Source organism: Mauremys reevesii, linkage group 8 (assembly GCF_016161935.1).
Source record: "Mauremys reevesii isolate NIE-2019 linkage group 8, ASM1616193v1, whole genome shotgun sequence".
Taxonomy (NCBI): Eukaryota; Metazoa; Chordata; order Testudines; family Geoemydidae; genus Mauremys; species Mauremys reevesii.
The window spans coordinates 101201873-101228352 of NC_052630.1; the positions used below are offsets into that span (position 1 = coordinate 101201873).

General features: G+C 42.1%; 1 protein-coding gene across 2 annotated transcripts in view; it reads left to right on the top strand.

Moving 5' to 3' along the window:
- Positions 1–26480, top strand: part of LOC120371080 (BEN domain-containing protein 5) — a 1353498-nt gene that overhangs the window by 1071500 nt on the left and 255518 nt on the right. For both annotated transcript variants that reach the window (XM_039486580.1, XM_039486581.1), the window contains one exon: positions 13988–14102. In XM_039486580.1, the coding sequence (XP_039342514.1) occupies positions 13988–14102 (115 nt within the window). The remainder of the gene's footprint in view (positions 1–13987; positions 14103–26480) is intronic.

The following is a 26480-nucleotide window of genomic DNA, read 5'->3' on the forward strand; positions in this document are numbered from 1 at the left end:
TGCTCCAACTCCTCAGGCAGAGACAAACACCTACAAGAACTCTATCAAGAATTCTTACAACTACAATACCCACCTGCTGAAGTGAAGAAACAGATTGACAGAGCCAGAAGAGTACCCAGAAGTCACCTACTACAGGACAGGCCCAACAAAGAAAGTAACAGAACGCCACTAGCCGTCACCTTCAGCCCACAACTAAAACCTCTCCAGTGCATCATCGAGGATCTACAACCTATCCTTAAGGATGATCCCTCACTCGTACAGATCTTGGGAGACAGGTCAGTCCTCGCTTACCGACAGCTCCCTAACCTGAAGTAAATACTCACCAGTAACCACACACCACACAACAAAAACACTAACCCAGGAACCTATCCTTGCAGCAAAGCCAGTTGCCAACTCTGTTCATATATCTGTTCAGGAGACACCATCATAGAACCTAATCACATCAGCCACACTATCAGAGGCTCATTCACCTGCACATCTACCAATGTGATATATGCCATCATGTGCCAGCAATGCCCCTCTGCCACGTACATTGGCCAAACTGGACAGTCTCTATGCAAAAGAATAAATGGACACAAATCAGACACCAAGAATTATACCATGCAAAACCAGTCAGAGAACACTTCAACCTCCCTGGACACTTGATTACAGACCTCAAAGTCCCAATTCTTGAACAAAAACACTTCAAAAACAGACTCCAGCTAGAAACTGCAGAATTGGAATTAATTTGCAAACTGGACACCATTAAATTAGACTTGAATAAAGACTGGGAATGGATGGGTCATTACACAAAGTAAAACCTATTACCCCATGCTAATTTTTTCCCCCGTACTGTTACTCACACCTTCTTGTCAACTGTTGGAAATGGGCTATCCTGATTATCACTACAAAAGTTTTTTTTCCTCCTGCTGATAATAGCCCACGTTAACTGATCACTCTTGTTATAGTTGGTATGGCAACACCCATTTTTTCATGTCCTCTGTGTATATATATCTTTCTACTGTATTTTCCACTGCATGCATCCGATGAAGTGGGTTTTCGCCCATGAAAGCTTATGCTCAAATAAATTTGTTAGTCTCTAAAAGTGCCACACGTACTCCTGTTGTTTTTGCTGATACGGACTAACACGGCTGCTGCTCTGAAAATTATCTCCAATGTGCCTCATCTTTTAGGAAATTAGCAGTTGGCTAGAGACCTGGTGAGCTGTGAAAAGAACACGAGCCCTATTAGGGGGATTCCTTTGAGCTGTAAAGCCACAGAGGTTCAGCATGTCTTTGCCCTCTCATAGGCAGGTTTATGCTATATTCACCAATGCTCCCAAAATGTCAGAAGTTTCCCTCAAGTATAGAACTGGGGAATCTCACTACGTTGTGTTTGTTGCCACATGAGGATATGGCCTGTTTTCATGCTGGACATCCAAGACATTTGATCAATCAGTGCTCTAAGAAGAGGCAAGTGTGCCTCTGTCTCTAAGGTGCCACAAGTACTCCTGTTCTTTTTGCAGATACAGACTAACATGGCTGCTACTCTGAAAAAAGTCTGGGAACAGTGACCCTGTGTCTGGCAATGTGGGGAGAAGTAAAGCACAGGGTGGGGTAGCTGTGACAGAGACCGGGTCTGAACAGGTTCCAGATGGCTCTGGGATTGTTGGTTCTGGAGGGTTAGGCCCATCTTTACAACCTGGGGAAGATGGTATTACTTATTGTGTGGCGCCTGCCTGCAAAATGGAGGCTAAGCCGGTTGCTATGTAATCTATGGCCTTGGCTGAGGATTCTGGCTTGCTGGCAAAACCCCAAGCAAAAAATAATAATAAATAAATGGCCGTTGAAGGTGGAGGGGGCTCCAGTTTCTGAGAGCGTTACAAAACGGGTTAGTTTGGTCAGCGCAGTTGGGGACAGCACACTGTTGACGTGCTGCTCAGGGTGGTTCCTTGGTTGGGGGCCCCTCGCTTCCAGCAGCCCCTTCCTCTGGTGAGGTTCCCCTCTCACGGTCAGTAGTGACTCTGGGTCTGAGTGTGGGGGAGATGACAAACTCAGATTCTTTGGGTCCTGAGCGGGGATGTACACCAGATGCTATTGGTAGGTTTCTGGGGGAGACTAAGAGGAAACATGGAGTAGAGGTGGCAGATTGGTTTCCTGACCTTAATCTGTTTTGTGTTGTCTTCTCAGTATACCATGAGACATGTCTTTGTGCCTGAGTTTGACAAACAAGCAATACAGATTTGAAAAAAAACCTGACCACCAAAGTGCGTGTCTCTTTGACAAATGGAAATGTTGGGGATTAATGGATGTAGGAGAATTTGGTGGTTTTGTTTTGAGGTTTGGGTTTTTTTATTTCTGTCTGTATTTTTCTTATTTTTTCTGATGAGTACTGATGGATAATTTTGTATGTGCCTCTCTCGTGTGAATGGGTGCAAAGACATTAAGAACATATGGCTCTTTTTTAGTACCTGTCCCCACAAAAGGTGGTCATTCCATTATTGTAAGAGATGCACACAAATGCAGGCAATCAGACCGATTAGCTTGCTGGTTGGAGATGGGGCGATTTTCTGATTATGGTTCCACTGCACACACAGGGGTTGCTTTTCTCTTTGAAGACAGGGTAAAGCCTGATTCGATGGTTGTGTACGAAATTCGTTCCAGGACATTGGTTGATGGCTCGAGCTACTTTTGAGCAATATCATCTTTTCTTTAATTAGAATTAAGGGTAAGATTCTGTCACAGTTATTTTTAGTAACAGTCACGGATGGGTTTAGGGCAATAAACAAAAATTCAGGGAAGCCCGTGACCTGTCCCTGGCTTTTACTAAAAATAACTGACAAAATGGGGCTGAGCCCAAGCCCTGCTGTGGGAGAGGAGAGGGGGAATCCAGCACCCACCACCACTGTGACTGACAGCTTCGTGGTCCCCCTGGCACCCATGCTGGGTGGGAGCTCCAAGGTCCCCCCAGTGCTCATGGCAGCTTGGAGCTGTGGGGGCTCCCATCCCCTGTGGTGTCTGGGAGCTCTGGGTTCCCCCCCCCCACTATAGCTGAGAGCTCCAGGGCTGGTGGCTCAGAGCTCTGGGTCCCCCTGCTGCCATGGCAGCAGGGAGCTCCAGGGCCTCCATCGGCTGAGAGCTCCAGCCCCACTGCCCCGGAGCTAAAGTGGAAAATGTCATGAAGGTCCGTGACTTCCATGTCCTCTGTGACATAATCTTAGCCTTAATTACAGTGTCTCTGCTCTTACTGTGGTGGGAGACAGGGTGTGGCTTTTTTTTTCCAGAGTTTGGGTGCTCTTTTGACTAATTGTTTGACACGTATTTTATTTTGGAGGGTGATTTTAATGGTGTTCTTAATTAGGGATTGGATAGGAATCATTTGCAGCTGCATCCGCTGTCTGCTCTGCTATTTGTAAATCTTTTACAGGCTTTTGACCTAACTAATACCTGTAACATGTGCACCCTTCGGAGGAAAGGTAGAGCCAGCTCTCTCTCTCTGGCCATCTTGGACTGTTTTCATGTTTTTACTCATCATTGGTTTTGTTTGTTTTCTAGTTTCATTGTCCCTGCTAGGATTTCAGGTTGTGGTATGGTCTCATTTGTGCTGTCTCATCTTTCTATTCAAGACCATCATGCATACTGGCATTTTAACATTTGCCTTTTACAAGATTTTCACTCTGGGGACTGTCAGTTATTTTGGGAGGCCTTGGGTTTCCTCCCAAGGATGTTTTCCCCTCCTTAAGGCAATGGTGGGAGGCGGGTAAAGTTAATATTAAATATTTTTCTCAGTAGACAACCCTCAGCCTTTGATGGAGTATGGAAAAGTTAGTGTTAGAACCTGAAAAAGCCTTTCATAGCAGTAATGATGCTGGGTTGTGTGAGAGCTTGAAATATAAGAGAACCCCAGCAATTGTGGGACCGCCTTTCTCAAATGGATATGCCTACTCTCTTTTTCTTCTGCCTGGAAAAGGAACATGCAAAGTGTAAGATGACTGTCCGTTTCAAGGTGTTATCGAGCTGAGCGCTTTCAGATCCTGTGGCAATTGGGAACTTTGCGGTGTATTTTTGTTCAGGCCTGTATGCCTCAAAGTCTGTGTGTCCATCTGAGACTCGGCAGCTCCCTGAGGATCTTCCTAGGATCTCAGCAATGGATGTGGACAGACTTGAACAGGACCTGACACACTCTCTCCGAATTGACTTCTACCCTAAATGGCTTTGCTCTAGGGAAGGCACCTGGGATTAGTGGTTTGCCTATTGTGGTTTAAAAGGCCTTTTGGACCCTTCTTGGGCCTGACTTGCTCCAGGTTTTTCAGCAGACCATCAGCGAGATGATATTGTCACTCCATTGTCATCGAGCGCTTCTTACCTTGTTGCCTAAGAAGGGGGACCTTGGGGAGGTGTAGCATTGGAGACCTGTGTTCCTTCTTTGCGCCGACTATAATCTTTTTTCCGAGGCCTTGGCAAACAACCTGTAAGCTGTGTTTGGTTCAGTCCTGCACACTGATCAGAGCTAGTGTGTCTCCAACAGGTCAATTTTTTATAACCTTTTCCTATTGCAGGATGTAATGTCAGTCTTTCAGATGTTTGATTTGCATGTTTGGTTGACTTCCCTTGATCAAGATCAGGCTTTTGATCTTGCAGGCCATGGGTATTTTAGTTTGAATCCTTTCTGCTTTTGGTTTTGTGTGTGACTGACATATATAGTCTAATTAAGGTGAATGGTGTTTTGAGCACTCCCTTCCAGTCTGTAGGGGAGTCAGGGTTGTTCCCTGTCTGGATTACTGTATGCTCTTTCTACTGAGCCTCTATTATGCATGTAAAGAAAGCGTCTTTCTGGCCTTTCTCTCCCTGTTCCAACTTGTACTGTGGAGAAAGTCTCCACATATGCTGGCGATGTGACTGTGTTTATTACTCATGATTGTGATGTCCAGGTTTTCAATGAATGTCAGCACTATTTTGAGCAGACTTCCTCAGCTGGCATAAATTGTGGGATGAGTGACTCCTGCTGGGGGGCTTGAGTGATCTCCCACCCCATGACTTTGCCGGGAGGGGTGGGGAGGTATTGTGGAGCTAAACTGGCTTTTAGGCACTAGGAATTATGCTGGGACTGGACGATATTCTGGGTTGGAATTGGGAGGGGTTCATGGAAAGGTTGAAAAGGTGGAAATAGTATTTGCCTTGACTCTTCTGCCTGGTGTAGAAGGGCTTTAGGGTCTCATTGATCTTCTGAGCAGAGTCACTACTTTTTGGTTGTCAAGTATCAGAGGGGTGGCCATGTTAGTCTGGATGTGTAAAAAGCAACAGAGAGTCCTGTGACACCTTATAGACTAACAGATGTATCGGAGCACGAGCTTTTGTGGGTGAATACCCACTTTGTCAGACGCATGACACCCAGCAAAGTTAATGCTCCAATTTATCTGTTAGTCTATAAGGTGCCACAGGACTCTTTGTTGCTTTTTACTCTTTGGTCGCCATCTCTAGAGTAACTGTTGTTTGTGGATAAACCTGTTCCTTGGAAGCAGCTGGTCTTTGGTTTTTCCTCAGTGGGTAGAGGGTTTGGATTTTGCTAGGGAACATTTTTTTATTGGATCCTGGGTGTCTCAGTTTCAATATGTTACCCGTTTTCTTTTTATCAAAGTCTTTTTACGCTGGGTGATTTTTTTAAGCTGAGGATGCAGGATAGGCAGCTGGAGTTCCCAAGGTTTCATGCTGAACCCCTTGTTTATAATCTTATTCTTGTTTGTAGATCTGTGGTATGCCTTGCAAACTTCATTCTGGGTCAAGCAAAGATGGCCATTTTAAAAAGTAGACATATATTATTTGGTACTGGGGTTAATGTTCTTCGGTATTTTAGATTGTTCATGGTTTTACACCTTCATTTGAGGTTTAGATATTATCCTCTTTTAAGCAATTTTGGATCAATATATTCAGAGGGGTGGCTATTGGAAATGCACTTTGTGCTGTTGGGGATAGGCAATCATTGTTGGATTTGTAATTTATTTTTTATGTTTTTACTGTGTTTCTGTACAGATTTTTATCAAATGTTTTAAAAGTCAAACTCTCCCTCTCTCTCTTTTCCTTCCCCCACCCCCAAAAATGTACTTACATTTCATTGTATAGTATATAGAGCAGTATAAACAAATCATTGTCCATATGAAATTTTAGTTTGTACTGACTTCACTAGTGCATTTAATGTAGCCTGTTGTAAAACTAGGCAAATATCTAGATGAATTAACATATCCCCTGGAAGATCTCTATGTACCCCCATGGTTACACGTATCCCTGATTGAGAACCACACTCTAGTCATTAGGTCACTCATCTGTGAGATGGCAGATCACAGTTCAAATCCCTGTTCCCCCTCAGGCAGAGGTGGGTCTTGGACTGGGGGTCTCCCACATTCCAGCTGAGTACCCTAAACCCTGGGCCAAAAGTTCTGAGGGAGGTGCTCCACAGACAGCTGAGAATCCTAGGCAGAGATAGATGACTCCCTGCTTAGTATACTCGTGTTTGTGAATCCCATTCTTAGGTGTCTGTTTCCCTTCATTCATTGTGAAGGAAGCCTCAGTGCCTAACTCAGGCTTTGTGAATTCCAGTAATGTTAGTCATTGAGATGCTGAGTGTCACAATGCCTAAGTCCCTGTGTGAATCTAGCCCTAACTGTCTTGTGTGTGATACTGAAAGTTCAATTGAAGCAGTGCTTGGAATTGGATCATTGCCAGACTCCCTGGACTGCATTTAGCCAACCAATCTCAAGGAATAAGGTTTTGTTTGTTTTTCCACTAAAATCAAAGCACTTGGAGACTTTATAGTTAACCACTTACCGGGGATAAATTGTCCCATGGTCAAGAAAATGCTGTGTTCTAACAGACCCAGTCAGCTCACTGTTGCCTTTCTTTTTTTCTTTGGATAAAATGAAACTTAATCACAGAATGAAATAGTTCATGTAGAATGTGCACCTGTTTTTGCTGCCTCCTTTGGCCTTGATTAGCTTCTATCCATCCTGTCATGCAAAATTATCTTCTCTAGTTGTTTTTCTCTTGTCAAGGGTTTCATCTTCTTTAGGAGATATAAAAGACCTTGATGATTTCTTTATCTTCTCTGCAGATCCAACAGTGTTTTTCTCCCATATTTGCCATTAGAGGGCAGCGTAGGCATCACTGAATCCACATCCCAAGTACTGTGAGTTCCTTTCCGTACTCTGGTTACGTTCCTGTAAAGCACACGTCTATGGATAAGGGATAATGCAGACATCTGGGAAATAAATATGATGAAAGGATTAAATATCTTTTCCTTGTATTAATAATAGCACAAAGTGCTAAGCTATCTTTGATCTTAATTAGTTTATGGTCTCTGCTACAAATTACTTATAGCAAGGGAGATGGGTAAACTGGTAAAATAAAAATGCTTCTCATTTCCAAATCTTGTGCCAAAACTCAAACCCCAAATAACTGTTGAAATTGGAATTTTTTTCAGGTAACAGGTTTTTTTTCACATTAATTCTCATTTTCTCATGCTTATTGAGATGTCCGTTCTAGCTAGCCTTTGTAATAGAACAGAAATATCCAAATAAAGCAAGATAAGCTGCGTACATGGTAGCGTGTTTTACGAAATTTCCAGCCCTGTTTGACAGAATCAAGACGTTCAGAGGAGATGCATTTGAGATTATGCTGATGATGAGTATTTGTATTATAATATAGCCTGGGATTTTCCTCTGTTTTATCTTCTAAATTAAGAGGGTTTTTTGTTGTTTTTTCAATGTGTATTTTTGAAAAAAAAAAGTTTTTTTGTTTTTGCAATATTTCTCTTAAAATCTACTCCGTATTGATGACTAAGGTACAATAGATTTTAATTTTTGCTGTGGATATTAAGTGAAAAATGACATCTGAAGAGACATTAATAAGGCATTGCCAGTCATCTCCATAAGGATTCCCTTAGCATTGACCTCAGGGTCCCACCCTTCTCCCCAAATATTTAAGTGGTTTTTACCTGTATCTGAGTTCAGCAGCCTGCTTTTAAGTCTTGGTGGAAGGAAGAGTACTGCAGAAAGGGGTGAAGTCAGCATCACATTAACCACATAATTATGGATCACTATGTGTGATGATCCTTTCTAGAGAAAATTCTAGTGACAGCATGATTCCAGATCATATCAGTATCCAGGATCCAAGCTAGCGCTTCTCATTTATCAACATTGTTTTTATTGCAGTTTGGAAATGCATCAAAATAAGAAATTATTGAATGGCTTCTGTCTATGGTTCTGTGCGGAAGGCTGATTTGCAACTGCTAGTATGCATTCTGCAAGACAACATTACTATAGCATTATTACCAATTCTGAGTGGGATTCAGTGCTAAAATATCTGTCCCCCCTTCCTGGGATGCATCATGGTGCACTTCATTTTTCATATCCATTAACACATTAATATCCATCAATGGCTGAATGAATGGGGGCCTCATAGACCTAAAGGAAGTTCCTTCTTGCTCATTGTTGATGTATGTTGGTATGGCAGCATTGGAGATGCTTATGCTACCATTACTTATGCTCTATCTACTCTGTGGACAAAGAGGATGTCAGTACTCAGCCTATTAATATGATACTTTTTCAGCACTAAATTCAAAGGAAAAAGGATACCGTTGCTTTTTATCAAATTTGCAAGTACTGACCTCATGCAACCTTCTTTACCATCTTCTAATGGGAAAACTGCTTCCTGTTGTACAGTTAAGTGGTTCTGAAGTGTTCATACCTCTGTTTTTTTATTATTTAGTATTATTATTTTGCAATGCAATTTACATCATTTTGGTTAATCCCAAAATGCAAAGTATTCACTTTTAGCTACAAGATGCAATAAATCTTGCATCTTTTTCTGACCAGTATGTATTTCAGTTGTTAGCAAACAGCTCCCAAAATATGAATTACAACTTCTTTCCTGACACGTACAAGACAGAGTCCAGGATATGTTTGCATTACCAAGTGTCATATTGTATTAGAATCTACAATTATTACATTTTCAGTAATAGGAGCAAACGTATTATAGAGTTATACAATTACACAAATATTGACATATTATTGATGTGGATAGCGAAGAGACATCAGGAAGAGGGAGCAAGAAGCAACTTTATGGTGCTGAGTATGAGGTTATAAAGGGCAATCCAGGAAGCAGCCAGAAATGTTAGATGGAGAGAAAGATGTCAGAGGTACAGATGCTAATTTGGGAATCATCTACATAAAGAGAGCTGAAACTGTCAGAGAGGATGAGGTTGCCAGAACAGAGTACATGATGGAGGAGATGGAAGAGTGACTTTGTGGGACATCTACAGATACTTGGAAAAAGGAGCGTGGGGGAGCAAATAAGAGATGCTGAAGGAGCAGGCATCAGAGAGGGCCAATGAGCTTCTGAGGTGCTGAAGCTAAGAGAAGAGAGAAAGTAGAGTGTGGCCAGCATTGTTGAAGGCAGCAAGTGGACAAAGAGTAAAAATGGAGAAGTAACTCCGATTTAGTTGGGAGGAGGTCTTCGCTCGTAAAGTTTCAGTGAAGCTGGATTAGCAGGCGGGATCAGGCAAAGAAACACCCCTAAATTAATGGAACCATGAAGATGTTGTATACCTGCTAAACTGAGTGCAATTGTATTTATTCTCTTTTTTTTTCTTTCTTCTTCACCACATAATCATTTTTTAATGTTTCTTTGGGACCAGCACCAAACGCCCATTGAAGCCAATAGAAAGGCTTCCATGGACTTTGGATCAGCCCCTCTGTGTGCCATGTCTGAAATTAGATATGAACTGTTCGGGGTAAAGGCAGTATCTGTAACTGTATATTATTATTATTGCAAATAATAATGGAAATGATAATTAATTTCCAGAATGGATCATGTCTGCAATAAAAAGGTCGCATATTTTTATACTACTTTTGTTTCTATAAACTTGGGGGCTATTTTCCACATTTTAATTTGATTTGTGTGACTGGACTCATCCATCTTGTTCTCCATTTTATTGTGAAGTCTTCAAAAAGACAGAACTGAGTTCATCAAGAATTTCCTTGGTCTTTAGCAACAGAGACATAATTTAAAAAAAAAAATAAAGCTTGTCTTATTTCTTGTTCAATTTGGCTGATTCAAATTGGATCACTTCATGTGACCCAGGCTGCAGCTATAGTTCCAAAAATCCAACCAATCTATGGGCAGCACTTTTTTCTTTTAATAGCAGACTAATTGGCAGACCAATTAATCTGCTCATCTGTGAAGAGAGAATTTATTGCAATAAGTAGATTCATTTCCAGAAGTCATTCTCTAAGGTAGCATTCCAGTGGCCTTGTTTACTTCATGCCCTGCAACACGATCCAACACCTCAACAGTAGCATAGGTCAATTAGTGGACAAATTAAGCAATTATTAGCCACTAACAAGGGTGACTGGCATCATTACCCTTCTTGTTTACCACCAAACTGTTATTTTAAGACAAGGACCAACAAATAAATTAGGGCATCTGTTATATTGCTGTGCCTGCCTTGAAGTAAATTATATTAAATGGGTTTTGGCTGCTGCCAAATTTTTAACCTTGGCCTAATGAGAGACACTGATATATCTCTTGCTGATTATAGAAACTGTAAAATTTAATTTGTGTTGATTTATTAAAACAAGAACCAAGTTCTGTGAGATGGTATTTTTTTAATAATCCAGCATCAATCTTTTAATTTTAAATATCCTTGGATCATCAAGTTCCTCTAAAAGAAAAGCGCTGCACTAATTCTAGTGATTATTTTTGATTGCTTACGATAATTTTCTGATGGGGTGTGCATGCATAAATATACATTTTCCATTTGTGTTTTCTCTTATGCTCCTTGGGGCTATTCTTACTTCCGTTCTAGACTTCAGTGGGTTTTTTTTGTTTGTTTGTTTTTTTAACTCTTGCCTTATTATTTTTATCACATGACCCACAATAAGGAGATAGAACCTTCCCTAACAGATAATGGCTGAAGCATTTACTCAGCTTCGGGTATCGGTAGTCTCAGAATACAGAAAAGGTAGAGCAAATATCTCAACGGGAGCTTAGTAACTTGGAGGCAGCGTGACCTAGTAGGTAGCCCCTCAGACTGGGAGTCAGGAGACCTAGGTTTTACCACAGACCTAAAGTGTGACCTTGCCCAAATCACATCATCTTGGATTCCCCCACAGCCTTTGTCTGTCTTGTCTATAAAGACTGTAAGCCCTTCACTGCAGTCACTGTCTCTTCTTATGTATGTGTTCAGTGCCTAGCTTAATGGGGCCCTGATTTGGTGAGGACACTATTGTAATATGAATAATAAATAAGAAGAATCCCACTTCAGAATTCATCAGGAGGGAGAGGCTTTGTGGGTGGCATGTGGCAGGCCTTGAATCAAGAAATGTGCTGTCTAACAGCAAAGAAGAAACTGCTTTGGTTGAAACATTTAGGTATGCGTACACTGCAGTTAGACACCCAGGGCCAGCCACTGTCAGCTGGCTTGGGCCAAGAGGCCCTTTGGTGGTAGTGTAGATGGTTGGGCCCTGGCTATAGCCCGACTCTGGTATCCTCCCATCTCACATGGTGCTCCAGCCCAAGTGCAAACGCCTACATCACAATTAAGCAGCCACTTAGTCTGAGCCCCACAACCCCAAGTCAGCTGGCATGGGTCAGCTGCGGGTTTTTAACTGCAATGTAGACATACAATAAGATCTTGTCATCATTCAGACAAACTATTTGCAGTGCTCTGAATACCTCCCTCTACCTAAGACTTTGGTACAAGAAACCAAGAGTTTCCTGTGTAAATTTAAATCATCAGTGAGATGTCCTTGCCAAGATCTACAAGCGAGACTGCATTAAATAACTGAAACAAAGCAGGAAAAAGCCTGTACCAGCCCTTCAGGGGCAGAGGTTGCCATCAAAGCAGAACTCAGACATATTGGGGCTAGCAGCCAGAACTACCACCAGAATGAAAACATTAGTCGAGAAGAACCCAAGGTATATGTGCATATAGCCCACTATAGTGTACAGGACTAGAGTAGTAGCCCTTTAAATAGTTGTGAGCCCTCTAGTGGTGCTCGCGGTGTAGTGTGTTCTGGAAGCAGCCAAAAACCAGTCGTAGCAGCAGAATGTATGTAACTAGGCATGGTGTGTTTATGTATAACTAGTAAACATGGTTATTTGGGACTTGGCTCTGCCCATTGGATTTCTTTATGTTCTTATCATTGTGTACAGAGAAAAAGACGCAACACCCACCAAAAAGCAGATCAACATTCGGTTTTCGTATTTGCGAGGAGGTAGCTGAAGAAACATCTCCTAAACAATATAATTACATGTGTGCTAATCCAGCTCCAAAAATTCAGAATGAGTCTCTCTCCCATTGGAAAACCTCACTATGGAAAGAGATCCTTTCTCCCTCAAGATCTGCAGAGAAAAAGTCACTAGTTGACCAAAAAGTATGGATGTTTAGGGCCAATTATAGACTAGGTATCCTAGAATCTAGAAGCCCTGGTTTCTCCAATGTGCTACAACGATGTAGAATTCAATGACAGTAGCAGCAGTAGTTTAGATCTGCTGTTTTTTAAAGTACAAAATGGATCTTAGTAAATGGGTCGAATTTGGGGGAGGTTTGGTAGATTTTGGCCTCAACTTGTTCTTTTTGCTGATACAAACTAACACGGCTGCTACTCTGAAACCTTTTAATGTAGATGTTTACCAGTGCTGTGCTTTACAGTTCAACCAAACTACTGTGCCAAGTGCTTTGATATGATCTGTGCATTTTTCATACCAGAAAAATAAGACATGCATCCGACGAAGTGGATATTCACCCACGAAAGCTCATGCTCCAATACGTCTGTTAGTCTATAAGGTGCCACAGGACTCTTTGCTACTTTTACAGAAAAATAAGAGTTGTCAGAAAATTTAAAAGTAATTTACTTAGCCCAGGCCATCACTGCTGAAATATTTCTTGCTGTATATTCCCTAGTGCTCAGCCCTGCCCAGTTTTAAAAGACTCACATGATGGGGCCACCAGTACTTCCCTGGAGAGACTACTGCATAGTGTAGTAGCTCTCAGTCAGTGCATTTTTTCTAATGATCTGCCTTAATTTTTCTCTGCTTAGTTTCATCCTGTTACAAGAGCTCAGTGATTTGCTTTATTCAGGGGAAATTCAGTAAAAGGTCCTTGCATCACAAGATAGACCTTATGGGAAATAGAAAATAGTCATGACCTATCTCTGGGTGTCTCAAGATTGCAAAGGAACTCAATTTGCCTTCACATTTGTTTGATGGCAACTATTTTTTATCAGCGTCAACTAAGTGGAGGAAGAAGCAGCAAATCTAAACACAACGTAGCCCTGCTTCCTCCCCCACTGCTAGTGCTGCCAATCTTCTTCAGCGCATTGGTGGAATTGCAGGACGCAGGTGGGAAATGTTCCCTACTCCAACGCCAGCCCCAGGAGAGAGGAGGTGTATCAAAGTGATCTGAGCGCAAGATGTGGAGACAGGAACTTCTGAGTTCTAATGCTGGCTCTTCCACTGACTGAGCTTAGGAAAGATACTTAAGGTCTGATTCTCCTCTCTCTTGTGTTGGGTATAAACTGGTGTCACTCCATTGACTTCAGTAGAGTTATTTCTGATTTACACTGGTGTAAGCGAGAGGAAAATCCAGCCTATCATCTCATTTCCTCAGTTTCCGTGGACCTGATACTCAGCTGGTGTAAATCCACTGACTTCAATGGGGCTATGCCAATTTACACCCAGCGAGGATCTGACTTTTTCATCTGTAAAAGGGGGGTGGAATGAAATACTTATTTACCTCATTGGAGTATAATAAGGATTGTTTTGCTAATGTTTGTAAAGCACGTTGAGGATTAAAAGCGCTACATGAGTGCCTGCAAAACGTTGGGGCCAGAACTCTGTGTTGAACTGAAAGGAATGTTAATTTTATTTCAACTTTCAGAATTGAAACTAAAATACGTGTTGAAATTGTAATTTTATAACACAGAGGATCTTAACATTTTTCTCATTTCTCCCAGGTATAATTGACTTCCTCGTGAGCCAACATCCCATAGCCAAAGTACTGCGAGATCACTTGGTCTTCAAGATAGCACCAATGCTTAATCCAGATGGGGTATATCTAGGAAACTACAGGTAGAGTATGTCCTATTGAAACTGCAAATCAAAACTTTGTATTGTTTTGCCACTAACTGTGACACAGTTGAGTTTTCTTTATTCCTCATCACTGGACTTTGTGCAGAAATAAAATATTACATGTGAACTAACAGCTCTCATATGGCCAAACACTATGGTCAGGTCAAAAGTCCTCATACAGGCAAAAGTCTCCCTGAACTCACTTTCCCATTGAGCAATTGTATTTAGTGGTAGATTGGCCCTGAGTAAGGCATGCAGGACTATGCCTATGGCTTATTATAGGATATTTGCTCTACAAGTCCCCTTGGATGTCCGAATTAAATTCAGCTAAATCCTCACTAGACCTTAGCCATGTTTTGTAAATGCATTCATTATGCTGTTCATCAGCCTCTATGTAAATGTTTCAGTCAATCACAATTCTCTTCAGCTACCCAGATCATCCATTAAAGTCACAGATTTCTGTCTGTTATTTTACGGTAATAGATAGTGATACATGGAATGGAATAATCATCCCATCCTATGTTAATTTTGCTTCATTTTAATATTTGAATTAGCACTTTTCCTCCTCCTCTGTTGAAAACATATTCACAAAATCTTTTGTTTTCTCTAAAATTGTTTGCTCTTAAATGCATTTATTTACAAAATTGATTTGTTGTGGGAGGTAATAATGAAAAGCAGCTGATTAGCTGATGATTTGTTTGTGGGCAATTACATCCATCACACGTATCTTTGGAAGAGAGGCCCCTCAGAGATTTAATGTACTGTATGCAATTTTGCTTATAATGCAAGACTAAATAACACACACTGCAGCCACAGTACCTTGGGCTGCAATCTAATTAGGTAGTTAATTGTTAGGCTGGATAGGGCCTCATTAGTTCATGGATGGGAGACCTCTGAGGAAGAACCAGAGTATTGCAGAAAATGGTGCTGATGAGTGAGTTCATTATTTTCCACTATATATCTCGGCTGTCCTCCTTCAGTTGTCTGCTGCCTTCTTAACTCTGACTGCAGGGAACGACATAGGCAATTTCATGTGGGTGAAGTAAAGGTTTGGTATGTTGAGAGTTTTGGGGTGAGCATGGGCTCTTTACATCCATACTGACACGCCATGGATTCCCTGCAGCTTCAGTTAGTTAGAAGAGACAGAGAGGAACAGAGGTGGGATTATGGGTCTATTTCTTTTAAAATGGCACTTTGAAATGTTGGCTCTGCCTTCGGTGTACATGCTAATGGTCATACCTCTTAATGGTCCTATGGTCTTGAAATGGTTCCATGAGCCATGTTATGGTACTCCTAGGATCTGCAAAGGCAAAACATTTAGAGAACTCCAGTGACTACTAAGTAATCTTCCTTTCCCCACATAAATCTACTTGCCCTGTAGATTTTCCCGCAGGATTATTATTTATACACTGCTGTTGAGGTGCATGATGCTTCACAGACATACATCTGGCCCATAATTTGTAGGGTCCTTTGGGAGGCCAGGTATTATGAAAGGACATTATAGTTCCATTCATAATTGCTGAGCTGATAGCACATTATCATTTTAGCCTTTCAAATTATGCAGAATTTTCAGCTCTCCTGGACTAAAAGGACTGTTAATGAGGTAGCTGGAAAAGCATCTGATCTGTTTGCAATTTTTTACTTTATTTGCAAAAGGCCTAATGTAGCTAATAACTTAAAAATGAGTATAATAAGCAGAATGTTACCTATTATGTTGAGAAGAATACAAAATGCCTGGTAATGTGCATGATTTGTAGTTAGCTAGCGCTCAGCTAGTAATTTACAACAATTTATTTCCTGCTCATGGAAAATCCACAGGCAGATCACAATTTATTTGCTTGAATTTATTGGCTGAATTAAAAAAACAACCCTCCATGGACTGATCACTAATATTTGAAATTTCAACTCTGATGCTTACCAGTCATTGGTCAGATAAGTCCATCTTGTACTTTTCTCTTCCCTGATTGGATTAGCACACAGACCGTTCCAGGGAGAAGTTGTGCATATGTGACTGTAAGATTTAGAGATCTGTTGGGTGTGTAAGTTCCACACTGCTGATTCAGGCAGAGTCTTCAGTGTCTTGCTCAGCAGTTCTCAATCGTTTGGATTTTCTTCACATTATCTCCCTCTTTCTCAAAGTAGCGGCTGGTGACTCTTCCTCTGGCTCATTGAGGGTTCACATTTATCGCTATGCAAGCTAAGATAATGAAATGGTTAATTAAACTTCATACTTCAGGTTGTAAATTGGTCTCCTGCCTCTGGGAGGAGGGATAGCTCAGTGGTTTGAGCATTAGCCTCCTAAACCCAGGGTTGTGAGTTCAATCCTTGAGGGGGCATTTAGGGAACTGGGATAAAAATCTGTCTGGGGATTGGCCCTGCTTTGAGCAGGGGAGTTGGACTAGAAATGACTTCCTGAGGTCCCTTCTAACTCTATGAAATAGTGGATCATTATTAGTAAGGGAGTTTTTCCCCCATTACACAGCACTGCATAATTGGCAAGGCACATTATGGGAGTGTCTTTGATATCCTCTGAAACATGCAACACAGTGGTCACTGTTAAAAGTTGAGTTATGTCAACAGTTACCAGGTGTTGGTGAAGTCCCCTAGTTGTCCAATGATTAGAATAGGAAATAACTAGAGCTGGTCAGGATTTTTTTTCACTAAATGTTTCTTTGTCGAAAAATGCTGATTTGTCAAAACCAAAACATGTCTGCAAAATTTTGTCAGGAGGATTTCTCAGCTCAAAATATATATGAGAGCGAGAGAGAGAAAGAGGCAGCAACCATAGAATAGCCAGTTGCCCAGTGATGAGGGCACTTTTCTGGGATATGGGAGATCCAGGTTAAACTCCTTTCTCTGCCTGGTTGAGAGAGAATCAAGCAGAGTGTGGACATGAACCTGGATCTCCTATATCCCAGGTGAGAGCACTAATAATTAGCCTCTAAAATTAGTCTCTCTTGCTTTCTCGCTGTTCTGATGCAGATGACGACAAACTCTAAAACCTCAAATATTTTTGCAAAACAAGTTGCTTGTTTTCCAACCAGCACTAGAAATAACTGCATATTGATGCAAGACAGGATGGTAACAGCTGGCTGACTTTTTCATGGTAACCACTATCTGGAAGCAGGATATTGGACCAGCTGGACCTATGATCTGCTCCAGGATAACAGCTACTTTGTTCCAAGTGCTCACTCTCTGAGGTTAGTGCTGTGAGCCAAGATAGAAACAGTAATGCCAAAATTGTCTGTTGTCTGCAAACTACTGCTAATACTCCAGGGAATGGAGCAAATGGGTTGTGACTCTGTGGGGACTTTCCATTGGTGAAATGTTCATAACCAGTGAGTTTAATATCAGAGCTATAAAACATTTGTGCTTGGGACACAGAAACATGCTCTGGGATGGTTATTTATATGCTCTGTACATTCATTTTTTTCCCTTGGAACAAATGTTTGTGGACATGAACTTCAGAAGTGTACATGCCTATCCAGCTCATAGAGCTGGAAGGGACCCTGAAAGGTCATTGAGTCCAACCCCCTGCCCTCACTAGCAGGGCCAAGTACTAACTTTACTCTAGATCCCTAAGTGGCCCCCTCAAGGATTGAACTCACAGCCCTGGGTTTAGCAGGCCAATGCTCAAACCACTGAGCTATCCCTCCCCCCTTATCAGTGTTTGTGGAAATTGGGTGTTAAGTGAAACCTAGGCAAGTATTCATGATGGAAGTATGTGTGGTTTACCAAGCAGGGGACAAAAAAGATATCATGTCACCAATCTGACTAACCAGGCTGGTAAGTGACACAGCCCAAAGTTTGAATATTTGAGATCTAACCATAGAGTAAAAGCCAAGATATTTGTTGAATCGATTTGAAAAAAAAATCTTGATCTGCTTGTAACATTACTCCATAAACCTTTAATAGAAAACACATTAACAAGTATAGATATTCTTATAGGTATTGTACATGTATATACTGGAGATGGTGAAACCACCTCCGCTCACCTTATTTGCAGTGAAGATTCTGACCAATTCATAAGGAATCAGAAGTGTTGCTTTTTCTTATAACCCTTTCCTCATCAGGCATTAGCCAAAGATTTCTGCTTCTCCCCCAGTATATAGGAAGGGCTGAGAAATGAAAATTCTGCTGTTGTCAGTGGACTACAAGAAACGCATCAGATTCAAAATGCCAAGCAGAGTTGCTTAGATACGCATGTTGTGGGATCAGTGAGGAACAGAGGTGAGGGAAAGTTGAGTTCCCAAAGTGCATAGTTCACCCACCCCTAATATGAATCAAGGTTCTGATCAAGCTAATTTGGATGGCTTACGATTTGGATGGCTTACGATTTGGATACTCGCTATTGTTTGCCAGCGTGCTAACATCACAAACCTTTGCCATAAGAATGCACGTGGGAGGATGAAACTGCCATGTTCAAGTGTTTCTTCCTTCAGTCTTTCAGTGAAAAACACATGCCCTATCTTGTTCTTTCACCTCTAATGTATGAACTAATAACAAGAATTCACAGATCATTGTATCTTCAGGATATGAAGATCCTGCCACAGAACAGGGAGATGGACTAGATTGCTTTCTAGAAGCTTTTTAAAATCAGGATCACCTTTATGTGTAACCCTCTTTATAATTACAGGGGAGGTGGAAACTGTTTAAAAAAAAAGTTTCTAAATTATACAATTAAGCCATACACTGAGGTATTTAAAATGGCAACTCCTTAAAGTGGCATCTTTTTCTGTTCAAGGTGGTAACCTGTCTTCTGATCCCACCTGGATTGAAAGAACCTTTCTGGCAGATTTCTGTGCAGGACGAACATGGCAGAAATGGACAAATTTGATGTGTGAAAAACCCCTTTCTGTAGGATCTTCCATAAAGACGGAGGGCCGGCGCTTCCATTAGGCGACCCTAGGTGGTCGCCTAGGGTGCCAGAATTTGGGGGGCGGCACTTTGTGCGCTCCCCATGAGGCGCACGGGAGCTTCCGATTCCGCTCCCATCGCGCCACCGAAGAAGGACCTTCTGCCGATGTGCTGCGGAAAACAGTGGCAGGCAATTGAGCAGCTCAATGACTGCCACTGTCGCCTGCGGCATTTCGGCAGAGGGTCCTTCTTCGGCGGCGCGATAGGAGCGGAACCGGAAGCTCCCGTGCGCACAAAATGCCGCCCTCCGAATTCTGCCTAGGGCGCCAGAAACCCTGGTGCCGCTCCTGTAAAGACACTAATCTTTTCTTCCTTGTGGGATTAAACTATGGGACAATTCTGTAAAACTAAGGAAAAACAGAATGATTAGTCTTGTTTGGGGGAGATACACTTCTGCATCTCGTTCCTGCCAACAAGACCAAACCCTGATGGAAGACCGATACATTTCCCCTTGTCATGCCCAACCGAACTCTGTTCCCTAGCTCTAAATCTTCAGTAACATCTAGGCCAGGGAAGGTATTTTTTCTTAACTTCTTATCTCCATTTTTCTGTGGTTTAGCAGCATCATTCATTTAACATATGATACTACCCAGGGACATGGACATAGGCCAGGGAAATACAACGGCATGTTCTCAATTTGAAAGTCAAGCATCCTGGGGGTTGGCCTGAACTTTCCTTATCAAGAACTTGTTCTAAAACTCAGCATTGTGCAGTTGAATGATGCAATGTGTTTCTGCAGGTGAAATGACCGTACCACTTCATCTTCGCCTTATATTAGTTCCAATCTGTCAACCTCGCCTTCCTGAGATGAGACCCCAGGGCGGCAAGAAAGAGAATGTGTTTCTTAGTCTGGGCAGGTCCTCAGTGAGGCATCCTGGAGATGCAATGACAAGACAGGAGAAGAGATGCCTTTTGTGGTCCATGAGTCAGCAGCAAGCAGCTACTACTCTCTGTTCCATGGCGTTTATTGTTGCCTTCATTTGATTTGCTATGACAGTGACACAAATAAGAAAAGTAAAGTCTACATGTTAATTAGAACATGCAGAGCTGTCATGTCTCAGACTTGATTTTGAGACCTGCACTTGTATGCAAGAGTGGAGGGAGAGGGCACCCAGATCTTCTCAAATCCCCTTTCCCCGCTCCTCCCCCCTCCAGTCTCTTTTAGGTAGCAGGCACAATGCTTCGAAGTCATCACAACCTCTTCTTGCTAGTGCAACAGAGTCACTAGATGAAAGGTGGTCCTGCCCCCTTCAGACTGGCCAACAGAACTGGCTCACTGAGCGGTGGGTGGCAGATTTCCCACTGAAGGAGTCCTGCAGCATGGTCCCTCTAGCATGGACCAGGGCTTAAAATACAGTTTAGCCCTTAACCTTTTTAAATGTCTGTTTCTTGCCACAATGCTTAGGACTGTGTTCTTGGTAGCAGCTTGCCTTTGGCACTGGAATGTCTGACAGCCCATGCCTAAGGCAGGTCTGGGGTCTGGGCTGCCCAGATTCTGTGTTACTGAGGAGAGAGGGGAAGGACCCCACTGTGGTGCACTTGGACTTGGTCACATGTTGAATTTTATTCTTCAGCCATTCTCAAAACCCCTGGCCACATATGGCATTGGGATCTAAAACAGGCCTCTAAAGAACACACCAGAAAAGGCAGAGAGCTGACTTCTGCATGCTGTGCACTTCCATAGCACCTTCCACAGGAGAACCTGGAAATGCCTTACAAGTCTTTAGTGAATCAAGCTCTGTCCCAGCAGTTCTCTGAGGTCAGTAAGGCCTCAGGGCCAGACGGTGCGGTTTGCAGACAGCTCCACTCTATCCTCAGGGCAGTGTGCAAACCACACAGGAGACGCATCAAAAGGGATTGTATCAGAGGCACAAATCATCTCCTGCCAGTTCATTGGGCCCACTCTATGGGCCAGTGTGAGAGAAGAGAAGGAACAGGACCCCAGCTTCTCCACTTCCTTGCCTGTCCTCACACCTGTGGTTGTAGAGTCTCCTTGTGGGCTCCCCAAACATGCCTTCACTAAGGGTATGTCTACACAGCATCTGAGTGGTGTGATTACCAGTATAGGCAGATGTACACATGCTAGCTTTGCTCAAACTAGTGCCTAAGAATAATGGTTGCAGTGGCTTGGCCTAGCCACCGAAGCATAATCCTGCCTGACCCCAAGGTACGTACTCATGTGGCTAGCCCAAGCAATTTCCTGAACTGCGATGGCCACACTGGTGTTTTTAGAAGCTAGCGGAGGTAGCGCTTGCGTGTCTACCTGAGCTGGGAATTACACCTCCCAGCTGATTTTTAAACATAAAGGACAATGACTATCTAGCTCTGAATCGTATAGTTCCCAAAGCCATGAAGTGAGCCTGTGGCTTCGTCGGGAATAGAACTCGGCTCATGTGACTCAGTTTTGTCATCTGACTCTAAGGCCTTTCTTAATTTTCTCCCCGATACAGGAGGCTTGGACCATATTTGCAGTTAAAAGTGTACAGGCTTTCACACTCAGCACCGCTGAACAGATACTCAGTGAATCAGACAAAGAGCTTGGTCTCAAGCTGGTCTCATTTCTACTGACCCATACAGGGATATCGTCCCTGTGAAGAACATCTTCCAATAGAGTCATACTAGTGTCAGTGATCGATCCTAAACCGTGACATTACAGAGACACCATGTTTGCTGCTGTCGCATTCCCATCCTCCTCTAGTGCTGAATACATTGGGAAAACTCCAAAACATGGCATAGGGAGATGACAAGAAGTCAAAAACTTGCTGCTGTTTTTTTAAATAGAGAAGGCATCACCCTGAGGTGAGGGATATGCAAGAGAGAAAGTGTGTCAGGGGAAAAAAAACTTCAGTGGAGGTGAGAAACTTTCAGTTCTTTTCCCCCTTCCTTTAATCCCCTCTCCCTGGGCTCCAAGGGAGGACTTTCTCCTCCTTTGCACAGTGGCAATGATCACGAATACTGATAAGAGAACACAATGCTTGGGGAAGCTCCAAGCAGGCATTTCCTACATAATTTCTTAGGCTACTGAGCACCCTGTTCAAGATGTACCCAGTTAGCCACTGGTGTTTTGGGAAAGGGTTTGGATAGCCAAGTGGGTCAGGGATTCTTTAACACGCCCCCACCCAGAAAAGGCACATTGAGAATGCCTTTGTTGTAATTTAATGATTGCTGTGTGGAGTGGAGTAGATGATCAAATCGTTTTTTTCCCAGACCAATTTCCAGATCTTTTCAGTGGGTTCTAAAAATAGTTGAGGTTTAATTTCCACTTTCACAGGAAAAAATTGAGAAGACTGCTGATAACAATGTGAAAGGGGATGGTGAACTTTGATCTGCAAAATATTCTGGTAGAAACCAAGATCAGGCCCATTAATGTTGCCAAATAAAATTGTTTCGGGGAAGAAGGGTTTAGGAAAGCTTTAGAAGGACCAAGCCATTTAATTTAATTAATTACCATTAATTTATAAACACTTCTAAACTCCTGTAAAATTAAAATGCTTTTTTTAAACATAGCACCAAACAAACAAAATGGGGCCTATTTTCCCTCGAAAGATCCACCTGTTTATATGTAAATTTGGGGGTTTATTGTACCATACTGAGAACACTTTCCTAGTGATCTCTTGGGTTTTCCTTTATTATTGTCACCGTACTCTGCTAAACAGGAGGCAGTGGGTCTAGATGATAGAACATGGGCCTAAGTCACCAATCTTTAAACTAGAAAACAGAGCTGCAAAATTCGGATCTGGACTCAGATCTAGGGTCATCTCTAATATGTCTATACAGCAGCCAAAGGATGTAATTACAGCTTGTGTAGACATACCTGAGCTAACTGTAATCTAGCTAGCTTGGGTCCTGGACCAGCAAAGCCGTGGTAGCATGCACTTCAGTGCTGGCTGTACAAGCCTACACGCAACCTTGGGCATGCTGAAGCTCCAGGACCCAGCTAGCTAGATTAATGCTAGCTTGGGTATGTAATCACACCCTGTGATAACAGTATAGATATTCCCTAATTTAAACAAGTGCAACCCCTTCCATTGCTTGCAAGGATAGTAGTTAGATACACCTGGTGACGCAGGTGGAGTGGGGAGCCTGAGGGAGCGGACATTGTAACTTAGGACAATTCCATCTTTGGGGGTTTTTACTTGATGGAATCTTTTTTGGTATTATTTATCTGAAAACCCAGTAGTAAAAGTTACGGATCTGTCAAGTGGGTTCTAACAGTCAGTTGTCTTGCTGTGAGATATGGCTACTTATACATGTAATGTCATTTGCATAATATCCCTGATTATTTTTCACCTAGCTTGCTAGGGGAAAAAAAGGGTTTTTTTTTGTTTCATTTCATCCACGCATATGTAATTCACAGGTTGAACTGAATTGAAAAACAGGGTATCCATCTTAGAATGACAAGATGAAGCTTTCAATAGAGTTTATTTTTCCTAATTAGGTGTTTGTCTTTGTGTATTCTATATAACAGCATATAAGTAAACAATCATAGACCTTTGAATAAATTTATTGGTTTTATTTATGTTCCTGGGCATAAAAAATCTATAATTACCAGGTACAGCCACAGTATAACTGGTATTTAATGACAATTACTTTTTGTTACCATAGAAATGAGTCCAAAGTAGTTACCTATAATTTTTCATTCCCAAACCTCACACATGTTGTATTGCAGTATTACCATAGTAATTGCCTATTAGTCATCATAAAATAAGCAGTTACCCAAAAGATATCAGGATACTGTGAAATTTCTCATCTTCTGCAAAACTTACGGCACATGCTGCTCCTTGTTTTCATTTAGTTGGATTTTTCCACAAACAAAAGAATGTTGGTGGTACGGAAACCGAAGTGGGGTTTGTTTGGATCTTTCAAAATGCACAGAATCGCAGAAATCGTACATGGAAAACTAAAGAGATCCATCCCCCTGTAAATGTACCATTGTTCCCTTCCATAGATTGTATAGGGCTTTGTCCAAATGCGTTATAAAAGACTCAAGCAACAGCTCTTCCACCACATCCCTTGAGAGTCTATTCCACAACTTAATGTGGTAGCCAATTATTTTTTGTCAAGGTCCAAATTTCTTGGTCAAGGTCCAGACTCTAGAGAAAATAATGAAAAAATAATAGCAATAATGATGATAATAAGTAAATAAAAAGATTTCAACTTCTGTTAAAAAGCATCTGGCAGTTCTGACTTAGCCTGTGGTCTGCCTATTGACTACTCTTGCCTTAATGTGTGTCACTGTCAATGAATTTTTCCTGATACTTGACATAAGCTTCTTTTGTCTGATCTCTTTAGTCCTAGTTATAGCTTGGTTTATATGTTGTATTTCTGAGAGGGAGTGTGGTCCAAAGGATAGGGCACTGTGCTGGGACTCAGATAGACCTAGGCACTATTCTCAACTTTGTCACAGAATATCTGGGTTGGAAGGGACCTCAGGAGGTCATCTAGCCCAACCCCCTGCTCAAAGCAGGACCAATCCCCAAGTGGCCACTCAAAGATTGAACTCACAACTCAGGGTTTAGCAGGCCCATGCTCAAACCACTAAGCTATCTCTCCCCCATCATGTGACTGTGGGCAAGTCAGTCATTTACTCTGTCTATACACAGTGCTTAGCACACTGGGACCCCCATCTCAGCTCAGGCGTCTAGGCGCTTCTGGATTGCAAATGGTCAATAATAACTATGCCCAGGGCTGATGATGGGGGTAGACCATGTAGGTGGATATTTTGCTGGCTCATTTTTAACAGCAGCTCCAACACAGCCACTCTGTCCACTTCAGCCAGGGCAAGTTCCCAGAAGATCTGCCTCTTTAAGGGTGCCCACACATCAGCTGGATGTCGCTGGGGCTCGGGCCAGGAGCTGCTTCATTAATGGAAGGGGAAAAGCAAGCAGCTAGCAAACTGCCATAATAGGGCAGCAGGAGATTCACCTACTTGGGCATAGCCAGTTCTATACCACTCATTCCCAGCACACACAGCACCCCTCACAGGTTTGGGTCCCAACACAGGGCATGGCTGGATCCACCTCTGCCCAACAAAATTCAGATCCAACACCGAACACAATTTAGGAATGTTACATGTTTTGATCCTGGCTGCCTGTGAATTTTAGAACTCATGCAATATACAGGACTGACAGCCCTGGAGAACAAAGTCCATGATGGATCCATGTTCGCAAACCCAGTACATTATGGGCAGAGGAATAGAGAGAGTGTTGGTAGAGATGAAAGGGGGTGTTTTGTTTGCCCTTGTCCCTGTACATGGCTAGTAGAATAGCCATTCCCTCCTTGCTTGGATTTTTTCCCCCAGTGCTGCTTTTATTGCTCATTGGCTGCTGTGATCTGAAGACAGTTTCAGTGGTTGCGGTTTTGCTCACCATTACTTAAAAAAAGTCCTTGTAAAATGGTTGTTATCCTTTATCTTAAAACAAATAGCAGCTTGCGAAAGGGTTCCCATCTACTGCCATTGAAAATGCTCTTTATATTGATGTGGTAACTGCTCATTTAAACCATATTACAGCTCCTGAGTATTTTTCGGTTGCTATTGATGTGACAAATTCTCTTGCACAGAGGACTGCACTAATCAATAGAGTCAGCATATGTGCTTTAATAACAAAACCGCATGCCTCAGGGTCTCAGTTGAATCTGAATCTTTTAGGAGCATTAAATAAAGCTATATTTATTTTGCTTTTGGTGCAAAAATGCCTAATTTAATCCGAGTTGTTGCAAAGGCTGGAAAATAGCGTTATGGTGACAATATTGCATGTGACTAACGTTTCGCTAGTGTCAATGCCACTATTCTGTTGTAAGTGCTCCCTTCTCCTTTTAGTTAGATTGATCTGGAGCTACAGAGTGGCCTTTTATTTTTAGAGGAGCTGGGAGAGGAGTCATAATGAGAAATATTGAAATCATGGCTCTTTTTATATCTGCTGTTATTCTGCCAAGAATGAGGCCTGATCTCCTTAAAGAGACAGGGCTATTTATTTTCCATTTAAATAGCACCATTCAAGATTATTGCCTTAGAGCCATTAGGATAAGCAGCCATCTCGGGAGTCCCAGCCAACTGAATTGAAGTTTTGTACTTAAGCTTCATTTATGCACTTAGGCTCCCATATCAGCCCTTTATCTACGTTTTAAAAATGTCTTCTAAAATGTGTTTGTGACTGTAATTAGCGATAGTTAATTCCTAGACTCCGGGATCTTATTCTTGACACTGCCAATGACTCACTGCGTGACTCTAGCCAACTTGCTTAAGATCGCTGTGCTTCTGTTTCCCCACCTGTAATTTAGGGATAATAATTACATACCTGCATAGCTAAAGTTAGCTGGGAAGCTAGAAATATTAGCACTTGTAAAATCCTTTGAGATCCTCGGCTGCAAAGTGCTTCATGAGTATTACTGTTTAGCCAAATGTTGTCCTTAAATACGGGCATGATATCAATGGGGTGGTGTGGGTGTACCCAAAAAGCA